The 11,335-nt window shown below is 41.5% G+C and overlaps 2 protein-coding genes across 9 annotated transcripts; one reads left to right on the forward strand and one right to left on the reverse strand.

Moving 5' to 3' along the window:
* Positions 1–1,434: 1,434 nt before the first annotated feature.
* On the reverse strand, positions 1,435–2,268 carry lrrc10 (leucine rich repeat containing 10; the record flags this gene model as incomplete). The annotated part of the gene is made up of 1 exon (XM_080027686.1): positions 1,435–2,268. The coding sequence occupies exon 1, from the start codon at positions 2,257–2,259 to the stop codon at positions 1,435–1,437; it is 825 nt and encodes a 274-aa protein (XP_079883812.1). The 5' UTR covers positions 2,260–2,268.
* A 1,812-nt stretch (positions 2,269–4,080) lies between these two features.
* cnot2 (CCR4-NOT transcription complex, subunit 2) lies at positions 4,081–11,181 on the forward strand. Of its 8 annotated transcripts, none has more exons than XM_080027757.1 (15): positions 4,081–4,114; positions 5,176–5,304; positions 5,397–5,469; positions 5,616–5,763; positions 5,922–6,104; positions 6,283–6,377; positions 7,068–7,205; positions 7,398–7,522; positions 7,676–7,793; positions 8,161–8,317; positions 8,921–8,982; positions 9,123–9,172; positions 9,267–9,367; positions 9,571–9,715; positions 9,834–11,181. In XM_080027757.1, exons 2-15 carry the CDS (start codon positions 5,188–5,190, stop codon positions 9,918–9,920), a joined length of 1,599 nt encoding a protein of 532 aa, XP_079883883.1. In that variant the 5' UTR covers positions 4,081–4,114; positions 5,176–5,187; the 3' UTR covers positions 9,921–11,181. The 8 variants fall into 8 exon arrangements, with proteins under 8 accessions (XP_079883883.1, XP_079883884.1, XP_079883887.1 ...); XM_080027758.1 differs by having other exon boundaries at positions 7,068–7,193; XM_080027761.1 differs by having other exon boundaries at positions 7,104–7,205.
* Positions 11,182–11,335: the final 154 nt, after the last annotated feature.

Raw genomic sequence — 11,335 nt, forward strand, 5'->3', positions numbered from 1 at the left:
TAGACTCATGAGTTTAAAGTTGATGTTCAATACTTTTTACAATGCAGTTTCTGCATTTACGTCGGCTTCTGAAGAAAACAGCTTATTGTAACACATAGAGTGAAGTTTGAATTGAAAACAGATAATAAGAAAACACATATTTATTTAAAAAAAAAAGAACAACAATAAAAAGCAGAGATACAGAGTTTGCAAACAGTCCATCAGTCCATGTGCAGTTAAAGGGCTTGACAGCAACACTTTCATATTTACTGTGCACTGAGCTGATCCTGAGTTGTGGATGTCTATGTTGAAAGCATGTTGCTAGGGGTCACTGTAACATAATTTAGACCTTTTAACTTTGACATACACTGTACAGTATTTGAAAGACCAAATAGAAAGATTTCTTTATCTGTTCATTGAACAACTAGCATTTCCTAAACACAGTACAGTAGTTGTTTTGTAAAGTTAACTGAACTAAAGCTTTAAATGTGGTAGCCTACTTCAGTGTGTCCATATTGTTTGAAATAATCACGTTATGTTTTCAGAATGATACAGTGTAGAATGACATTAACTCTTGTTTGCAAAACATTTCCCCGATACAGAGATGAGTCGGTAAAGCTGCACTTAATATTTGCTTCACATCAGAAGCTTATGGCGATGATATCCAGGCCCATTAGAAGTCTTTATTCAAAGCCGCAGCTCCGATCTATCAGATGAATTATGTATTGGTCTGGATAAGAAGTGCACTAATTGACTTACACCATCCATCACTGGTATTAAAAAGTGCACTGTATTTAGCCTCAGCAGGTACAGATATTATCTCGGAATCAGTAGGAACAAGAACATGTGTGTAATGAATCCTTTTCCTTTTCACTACACATAACCTTTGCGTAACATAGCCACAGTATTACATCAGCAACAACTATCCGCACAGTCAATTTCAAAGAAAAAGCATGGATGCCATTCTGTATTACTGTCCTGCAAACACACCACTAATATATATCAAGAAGTAAAAATGTGCTTACCAGTACTGTTATGTATATTCTACGTGTAACCAAAGTGTACCATAAATAAAATGTTTTGAAAAACTTTTTGATCTAATTTTGGTGAAAAAAAATAAAAAATATTATACTCACTGTTGTCACTTTTGTTATGACTCATCATTTGAGGGGAATGAAACAAGTTCTGTGAATAAAAAAAGGCACTAACAATTAAATCAGTTTAGGTTACTAGCTCTATCTTTTATTGCAGGTTTTAAATTCCCTTTTCATACAGCGCTATGTTTATGGAATACTCTGTGTGTCCTATTAAAGCTCATATGATTGGCTTTACCATATATGGACCAGCAATCAGCCTGGTGTATGGCACACCAGCCCCCTTTCAAGTGTTCCACTTGAATGTCTTCCTGTACTGCCAGCCCTTTCCGCAGCTGAAGGTCACTTTGTTCCTTTGACCCTAAATAGTGTGCTCATCCTCGAGGTGTTCTTCCCTGTACTCTGCCATAGTGTCACTCGCTGCTTTTGACCCTTCATCTTCCTCGTCATCAGAGCAGTCCGCCCAGCGCCCCACTCTTCGGACCCCCTCGCCCACTACCGGGACATTAACACAGGGGTTGTGGTCATAGATTATGAGTTTCAACCCTAGCATGTGAGACAGGCCTGGGAAGCGGCGGATTTTGTTCCGATCCACATCAATGATGGCCAGAAAGTGCATTTGAAGCAGCACCGGTGGGAACGCAGCCAGCTGGTTCCCGGCGAGCCAGATACTCCTCAGCTCTTCCAGCTGTCCAAGCTCATTGGGTAAACTCTCTATCCGGTTATAACCGAGGTGCAGGGTCTTGAGATTAGGGAGCTCACAAATCACCTGGGGGAAAACTGTGAAGCAATTAGTCTCCAGCCACAGAGTGTTAAGTTCCTTGAGCTCACTCAGTTCCCCGGGGAGGCTGTAAAGCCTGTTGTTACCCAGGTAAAGGATGCAGAGCTGGGGCAACCTGCAAACAGATGCAGGGAGCTCTTCGAAGCAGTTGAAGTCGAGGGCCAGGAGCTGCAGCTTCTTCAGGCCCTGCAGCTCAGGTGGTAAGCTGCTGAGGTTGTTGCCACTCAGGTAGAGCTTCACCAGCTCATCGAAGACGCAGGCAGCGGCAGGCAGCCGGCGCAACTGCCGCTTGCTCAGGTCCAGGGTCCGATCAAGTGGCATCTCCTTCAGGTCCCCCACTAAGAAGCTTTGACAGCGCTCCGAGGGAATGAAGGCCACGACGCCTCGCAGCATGGCGTTACCCATCTCGCTCACTGTCTCTGATACACCACTGCTCCTCCACACCACCAGTTTAGTGACACAAGGGTTGCACTGTGGTAGGCTGTTGGCATATTCCAGTCAACTTAATGGCATCCCATTAATGCTCCTCCACCGCCCCTCTGGAGATATTGATCTGGAGAATATGCGGAAAAACAAAACAAGTTTGTGACAATGGAACTGCATTTTGATAATTCTGCATCAGCATATGAAGTGGCATGTAATAGGGATTACTTGATTATAATGTTGAATAACACCCTCTCATAAGATGAAAGCCATGTTATTCCAAATGAAAACACGCATCACCAGTCAACGAGAAATCAGGAAAAAAAACACTGCAGGCGTAAAGATGAACATAATGAGAATTGAAAAACACACCTACTTACCAATATTTTCCTGTTGATGTCTCTCAGCATCTCCTACAGTGAGCCATTTGCTGATCCAAGTTAATGAGCTGAATATGTATTGTATTCTCTGGGCAGATATTCCCCAGTGCGCTCCTCTCACTCTCTTTCAGTGGCTCTGAGCTTTGCCCTGACTTTCATGGCGATAGCAACCACTAGCTGCTCTCTCCTCCCCATTTGCGCTTAATGACTTTCCCCCCTTCTTCTCTGAGATGACAGAGGTGGGAGAGAGAGAGAGAGAGACCGGAAGGAAGGAGCAGGGTGCTATGGATAAGCATGAGAAGTGCTTTGTGACAAAAGAGCAGCAAAGGTCATTTACATTCAGTTCTGGGTCTTTGCCACCGGGCCAGACAAGTGGGCCTCTACTGGGGTTAATCTGAAGAGTTTTAAATTGTGTTCGCATGGAGCTCCAAAGTAGCATGTCACCTGCCCGAGGTGTGATTTGGCCATGCCTTGCATACCTTTATTAGAGCTGTTTTCCAACTAGATAAACAGGAGAAGGAATTTCATTTCCCTTATCAGACAATTCTGTTTTCACTCACTGACAGATTGTTTTTAGCACTTGTTCCTCTCCTTATCCACCCAGTGGCTGTATGGGGCCTCAAACAGGAACTACTGCAACCCAGGCCGAGCACACAGAAAGAACCACGTCGCTTCCATAATAGTCACAGTTTATGGCATATACTTCAAAATGATTTATTCTTCTTCTAAATAAAATCCAAACAGGTCCAACTTTTTTTCCCCCCAAAGCTGTCAACCACATAGGCCTACTATGGTCTTCCTCAGCATATAGTTTGACATTGCGATTTTTTTTGCCTGCTTCTGTGAACCCCCATTTTCCCATGCCTACTATCTGGCCCCAGATTGGCTGTCTAAAAGTTGTATCAAGCACAAATAAATGTTGGAATGCGCAACGTGTATGGACAATTAAAGCTAAAATGATTTGCCCCCAGGGGTAGTTGCTTGGCCTGGCTGGAAATCTAACCCTGAGTTCCCTGTGCAATTATTTCTGCTTCATCTTCTGACATCACTTTGTCTACAAACAGGTAGCATATCCATTGAGTACTCTGACATGATGATATGAAGATGCATCCTCTGTAGTGAGTGACAGCACAGTAGCATATTTTTCACAATGCAAGACATAAAATGATCACAGGAGGGAGGCAGAGGCTCCACAATGGTACCATCATTCATATTCACATCAAAATGTACACAATTATTCTATTGTTTTTTTATACTTTACATTTTGCTCAGCTCTTGGCTATGATTCAGCACCTTGTGGTGATGCCTGATGCAGTACACTTTCAGGTATGTTCAATCAGTTGTGTGTACGGAAGTGGTCAGCAGGTTGTAAGGTCAGAGGGTAAAGGCTATCCCTCTTTCGATTCAGAGTACACACAGCCATCTTGGATCTAACGAAGAGAAGGGAAATTGATGCGGTGAGGATAATTGACTCATTTCAAGTCATAATAAATCCGGTTCGGTACACATGTTACCCTTCTGGATGAACTACGTGTCTCACCGTTTTTACCCCGTTTAGTGTTTATCATTTAGCGTCCGCAAAGCAAATAGTCGCTGCTGTGCTGCAAACACTGAGCCGAGACACGGACAGCTGACAGTGGCACAGAGGGCCCAAATGACTGTTCTAAAGTCACCGTGGCTCGGTAGATAAGTCAGGCTGCTTTGGAGTTTAGAGGTATCGGTATGTTGTGGCACTTCTCTTCTTGTCAGGGTAGCCCGCTGGCAAACTGACGCCGAGCTAGCTAAGCTAACAGATTGATTCCAAGCAGATTGATTCCAGCTAGCCTGCTAACGTTAGCCACACCAGTGTTGGCCAACTAGCAGGTTAGCATTGCTGCTATTACAGATTTCTCAGTATTGTCAAATTAGGCTATTCTTCAGCATTTAATTATTCCCATACAAGTTTAACAGAGGGGGAGAAGTAACTGTGTGCTGCTGTTAGCTTATTTGTTTCATGCATGTTATGGATGAGATAAGTAGTTTTGTCGTGGAAGTTCAACATCTTCATCCCATACTCGTGTACACCATTACAAAGCAGACACACACTCGTTCGACCCTTTTTTTTTTACAACCCCAAGATGCCAAATATGTCCCAGTGCATAACAAAGAAATGAAAATAAAGTATGCATCAAACATATTCTTGTGGTTTAAAGTGCAGTCATAAAAAAACACTGGCGTGTGTTCAAAAAAAAGTTGGGAACATATCAAGGCTATGTAGTGGAACAACCAGTTGCAGAATAAAAGAAAAACTGCAGTGCTGTTACATATTATAAAGATAGTTGTACCTTAAAGGTTGTACATCATTGAAACTAATTATGGGGAACCTTTGTGTGGTTTACCAGATATTTGCAACTCTAGGTTTCTAAGAGGGATCACTGTAAAATTGACTTGTCTTTACTTTAAGTTGTTACACTTTTTACCTCCTGTCAGAAAACCTTCCACGCACATGTCTTTAACAGCAGCTCTGCTCTCCCCTCAGGTGACGAAAGGCATGTTTGGTGCTAGAAAGAAATTTGTAGAGTTCGTCGAGGTAGTCGACAACGACTTCACCGATGAAAACATGTACTACAACCAGTCGTCGATGTTCCCACATCGGTCGGACAAAGACGTAAGTTTGACTGTCGTGTCTGCACACTTCTCGCAACACCGGAGGAGCCTTTTTCACACGTCCTTACTCTGTCCTGAAATGTTTCCCTCCAGATGCTGTCCTCTCCCTCGCCGTCGTCGTCGGGTCAGCTGTCGCAGCTTGGTGCAAGTTTGTACGGTCCACAAAGTAAGATTTATTCAGTTTCCTTTCTCTACAGTCACTCACACAGCAGTTTTCTCATATGAAGCACAACAAGTGCATTTTATAGAAGAATCTTCTCTGAATTGTCTGACATTTGTTTTTCCCCCTGTTTCTTTTCTGTCTTTCTGCAGGTGCACTTGGCTTCTCGATACGGGGCATGGGGAACAATACGCCTCAGTTAAACAGAAATTTAACGCAAGGCACGCAACTACCAAGTCATATCCCCCCCACAACGGGGGTCCCCACCATGTCCCTCCATACCCCTCCATCGCCAAGCAGGTGTGTGTGAAGGTGTTGGCTTGTATGCAGACTCACTTTGGATGCATGCACACATTTGTCTTACAGTTGTATACAGCACCTGGAATTAGAAATGTCCATTGATATGACATTAGTTTATATTTACATACATTATATCAGACCTGATGATGTGTTAACAGGGGGACATTGCCGATGAACACGAGGAACATGCTGAACCACTCTCAGGTCGGACAGAGCATTGGAATGAGCGGCAGGACTAATAGTATGGGCAGCTCGGGGCTTGGCAGCCCGAACCGTAGCTCGCCCAGTATCATCTGTATGCCCAAACAGCAACCAGCACGCCAGCCCTTCACCATAAACAGGTAGACACGTCCTGCTCAACTCTCACCTGTTTATTCGTAGGATACATCCCTGTAGAGCTCTGCGGTCTTTGTGTCCTCTACAGATCCTGATTATAGATGTTCTTTATTTTAAGGCAAGCTTGAATTGTTTGGAAAACAACCTTATCCTTTCTTTTGGTTTTCTTTTGCATGTCTGCAGCATGTCAGGATTTGGTATGAACCGCAATCAGGCTTTTGGGATGAACAACTCATTATCGAGCAACATCTTTAATGGCACAGGTGTGTATGATCCAGGTGGGTACCCCAACGCTTCATTACTTTTTTATCAAAAGTTCTGTCATTATTGTTCTTAATGATTTAGTCTATATTACTATTAAGTATAGATAGATAGATAGATAGATAGATAGATAGATAGATAGATAGATAGATACATAGATAGATGCTTTATTTACCCCCTTAGGAAATTTTTATCCAGCAGCTGGTACAACACATAAACCAAATAATCACATAAGAACACATAAAAAGACGCATACAAAGACGAACAAATCTACATTCAAATATCAATGCATAAACCAAAAAGACACTGATGTAAAATACAGTGAAAAATGTCTTCCTGAATCTCATAACTACTTTTAAGTGTGTGGCAGTAACCATGAAAATAGATTTATACTGATCTGGCTCTTTTAAAATTTTTTGTTATTTTTCTTTAAAACTAAAACAAATGTTCTGTCAAAACTGTAAATTAGACATTATTGTACCAATGTATGTTTGAATGCTGAAACGGACGGTGAGTAACTGCTATACAAATGAGCTGTTGTGTTCCGTCGTAGGTCATTATTTAGGGGGAGGGCTATTTTTTCTCCATTAAATTACAGTGTAATAAAGCTACACTACCAGGTTAAGAATAGGCACATTTTTACACACATAAATTCCGTTAAAGGTGACATTACATATTAAAAGTTCCTAACCTTCCTATTGCTGCAGATGGGAGTGAAAATGTAACGGGACTGGATTTGTCAGACTTTCCTGCATTAGCAGACAGGAGTCGGAGAGAAGGGACTGGAAACCCAACACCGATGCTCAACCCATTGGCTGGACGGGCTCCTTATGGTACGCCATTAGGTCGGAGGAGAGATCTTTTTTTTTTCCACACACATTAAGCTGTATGCAATAGGTTCCCCCAGGCGAGGAAATACATATCAGTTTCACATCTTCAGCTCAGAGAAACACGAATAGCTATTTTTTTTATGATTTATTGCTTCTTGCGCTTTTGGGAACTATAATCTCTACTTCACTGTGTTCATCATTATCAAGTTGGCATGGTGACGAAGCCATCAACAGAACAGACACAAGATTTCTCCATCCATAACGAGGACTTCCCTGCACTGCCTGGCCCAAACTACAAGGACCCCTCGTTGAACAACGATGACAGCAAAACTGTAAGTGTGAGGCCTCTCTGGTGGCAGACATTTTTATTTATTTATTTAAAAAAATTCTGGTATATGTGTCAGACAGCCATCAAAAACGATGATTAATTATGAATTTAGACGTTCTTTCCCTTCGTGTCTCAAACTGCTCTTCTTCACTTCTAGAACTTGAACTCCACAAGCAAGAGCACATCCAATGCAGATGGGCCCAAGTTCCCCGGAGACAAGACGACCTCAGCACAGAACAACAACCAGAAGAAAGGGATCCAGGTGTTGCCCGATGGTGAGACTTCTCAGCCAATCGTATCGCTCCAATTCCACTGAGACATCCCTTCTTTATCGCACAACTTGGGTGAGGCAGTTGGGCTCTCTACCCTGCATTTGGGGTTAGATAATTATTGGATGGGCTACAGTGAGGAAACCAAAAGAATATGTTCAGTATGATACAGACCATCATCATCTTTCCATTAGTCTGTCTGTGGCCATCACTTTTTTTTAAAGAGAGAAAAAGGAATTGACTTGGTTTGCTCTCCAATGCGTGCACAGTGTGGTTTAGAAATATTGAGGTAATGTATTGACAGTAAGTACTGTATGAACTGTAGATCAGCAGTGTCAGCGGTCAGTTGAAGTGAATTATCCTGCTGCTTCAGGTCGGGTGACGAACATTCCCTCAGGGATGGTGACGGACCAATTCGGCATGATAGGCTTGCTGACGTTTATCCGGGCAGCGGAGACTGATCCGGGGATGGTCCATCTGGCGCTGGGAAGTGACCTTACGACACTGGGACTCAACTTAAACTCACCAGAGTAAGGCCGCTGCTCTACCCTGAATACAATTCCTTTTTTTAGGGCCCGGTTAAACATCCAGTCTGACAAATACAAATAGGATTAATAGATCAATTTGGTAATGAAAATCATTAGCCCCTTTTAATTTAACATGACCTATAATACATGCTGCAGGCACAGCTAGCTGCCATGGTTACCCTGAATGAATATAAACCACTCAACCATCCTTTTTACTGGTGTCATTTTTATTATTAATATTATTATTATTTTTTTTATAATCATTCGAGACCTGAAAGCCAAACAGTCAGACTAAGGGTAATTTTCCAATATCCAATTTATCTTAAGATATTATTATAATTTTTTTTACAAAAAGGTATTGCCCACAAACTATAATTACCAGTAGAAGTACACTTACTTACAAATCACGTTCAAATGCTAAGGATGCTAATCTGTAACAAGAAGACATGTTACCCATAACATTGAGAAACAACTTGTAGTCCAACATTTTTCATTTTTTTAGTTTGTACTGTTACTTTTCTATTGATCTAAAATGGGTCAAGCAATTGTTCTATTTTGATCTTCATCAAAGAAGAAGAACTAACTGAGCTTTTCCTTTCCTGACAGAAACTTGTACCCCAAGTTCGCCTCTCCTTGGGCCTCATCGCCATGTCGACCTCAAGACATCGGTAAGAATTTAACCTGAAGTGTGTGGAGGGGAGAAATAATTAGCATTCACCTAATTTAAGTGATAATTTCGAGGTGTCTTCTAATAACTTTGATTTTCCACTTTTGAGAGCTGCTAACTTGCTTGTGTTTACACTTTCAGACTTCCATGTTCCCTCTGAATACTTAACCAATATCCACATAAGGGACAAGGTAATTATGTACTTCAGAACAGTGCCATAATGAGCGGTTGCAGCCCTCAGGTTGTACATTTGGGTACAAAACTAATTATTCTTTTGCCTGTTAGTTGGCTGCGATTAAACTGGCTCGATATGGTGAAGACCTCTTGTTCTACCTGTACTACATGAATGGTGGAGACTTGCTACAGCTTCTGGCAGCAGTAGAACTGTGAGTTCTTCAGAAACTTTATCCATCTCTACTTTAAGGTTTACACTGTAAATGGTTGTATGTTTAATGTTTCTTCTGAACATTGTTGCCAGAGCTTTTAAACTTCCACAAATTCACTGAAGCGTACGGCAGCCTTTAAGTAGCTTGTCCCTCTTTAGAGTGGTTGCTTTGTCTGATTCCTCTTTCAAAACTTCCCTCTCCAGCTTTAACCGGGACTGGAGGTACCACAAAGAAGAGCGTGTTTGGATAACAAGAGCGCCTGGAATGGAGCCTACACTGAAGACCAACACCTATGAGAGGGGAACCTACTACTTTTTTGATTGTCTTAACTGGAGGAAAGTAGCCAAGGTAGGAATGTGTCCCTCTGCTGTGAAATGTCTTCTGCGATAATCTTTAGCATTTCTTTTGTTGTTTTTGTGGTTTAGAGCTTTTCCTATCACATTAATAATGTTTTTGCATCTCTAAGGAATTTCATCTGGAGTATGAAAAGCTGGAAGAGAGGCCTCATGTGCCAACAACATTCAACTACAATCCAGCCCAGCAGGCCTTCTAAGGCCCGACCAGTCCAAAGGCCGCAGCTGTTTCTGCACATAACACTGTTGTTCAGGAGGGGTGCTGTGGTTCACACAGCTTGGTTTTTATTCCTCGAGGATTTGGCTATTTGACTGTGGGGGTCGTCGCCACCATCAAAACTGCCCTGCCTTTCCAAAATGACATGCTGCCCAAAAACACCAACACTTGTTCTGTTTTTATTCTTTATGTTCCTCCTGTTTTTTTTTGGTCTTGTTTTTTGAGCAGGGTCTGTGTTATGTTTACGTCTCTGAATCTGAAGCCTGTTTTCAGACAGGAGGACTGACCTTGTGGCACAGGACAGTGACAGAACAAGGGTAACGCTTCGTATTCACAACAAGTGTTAAGAACAGAAAAAAAGTTGCAAAGTTGACATCCTCGGACGCAAGTGAAAGGGTGAAAGAAATGCAATGTTTATTGTTGCACTATATTTAGTAATAAAAGAACACAAAATTTGTTTGTGCTTTTTTATGTGAACACTCCCTGATAATATTTTTACTTTTCCATTTTTTTGTTATGGGTCAGGGGGTTCATGCAACTTTTCCACAAGCATCCCTTTCCATCTCAACCCTCTTTTTCTTCCTTCCATTTACATTGACTCCGACCTCTATTTGCACCACCAAACTGTTTTCTGTCACACTTTTTGTTTCTCCCTCTCTCTCTGTGAGCTCTGTGCCAGTTGAACATGGACATAAAACTGGGAGACTGCTTTTAGTTTCCACAAATGTGGACGAATCTTCACAGAGGCTTAACAGCTATACAGTGTTGCTCCTGAGCAAACAAAACACTTTCCAGTCTTTGTTACAATTTTGTAAGAAATGTGTAAATTTGTTTCTTTGCATCACATAAATTAGTATATGTATGTATGAATGTGTATATATGATTGCTATATATATATATATATATGTATGTATATATATATATGACATCTATTTTGAAAGAAAATGTTGCCCTGCCTTGTACCTCGTTTTTAGGAGGTGAGCATGGATGCAATATGTGGACATAACAGGACTTTTCTGGATCTGCTGGACAGGGTGTCACGTGGCACAGCGGGCACTTAAATCAAAATGATACAAAATTCAAAATCTTTTAGGGAAAGGCCTTGCTGATTCTCAGCAAAAAAAAATAACCCAGAGACCAAGGCAAAACAAGGGATGTATTTCAATACAAGCTGTTTCAACAGCAATGAAAAGCAGCATTTCATAGGAAATAGAAAAAAGGACAATTTGAGGAGAAAAAAAATCCAGACCAATCTTGTATTTTCTGAAGTTTAAGGCTTCTTTTCTTTGTATTAAAGCAGAAAAGGCTTTCCTGAACAACTGTGTGTGTGTTTATTGCTCCTCAGTCAGGGATACCTCATTAAGTCAAATCTTTTGAGTAATTTTTTTTGCAGGGAAA

Source organism: Ammodytes marinus (assembly GCF_949987685.1).
Source record: "Ammodytes marinus genome assembly, chromosome: 5".
Taxonomy (NCBI): domain Eukaryota; kingdom Metazoa; phylum Chordata; class Actinopteri; order Uranoscopiformes; family Ammodytidae; genus Ammodytes; species Ammodytes marinus.

Excerpts from the sequence above, each read along its gene's own strand:
- cnot2 (XM_080027757.1), top strand. The coding sequence starts at position 5,188 with ATGTTTGGTGCTAGAAAGAAATTTGTAGAGTTCGTCGAGGTAGTCGAC. Across the intron at positions 7,206-7,397 it reads TCCTTATGGTACGCCATTAG|TTGGCATGGTGACGAAGCCA; the intron begins GTCGGAGGAGAG and ends ATCATTATCAAG. Across the intron at positions 9,716-9,833 it reads ACTGGAGGAAAGTAGCCAAG|GAATTTCATCTGGAGTATGA; the intron begins GTAGGAATGTGT and ends TGCATCTCTAAG.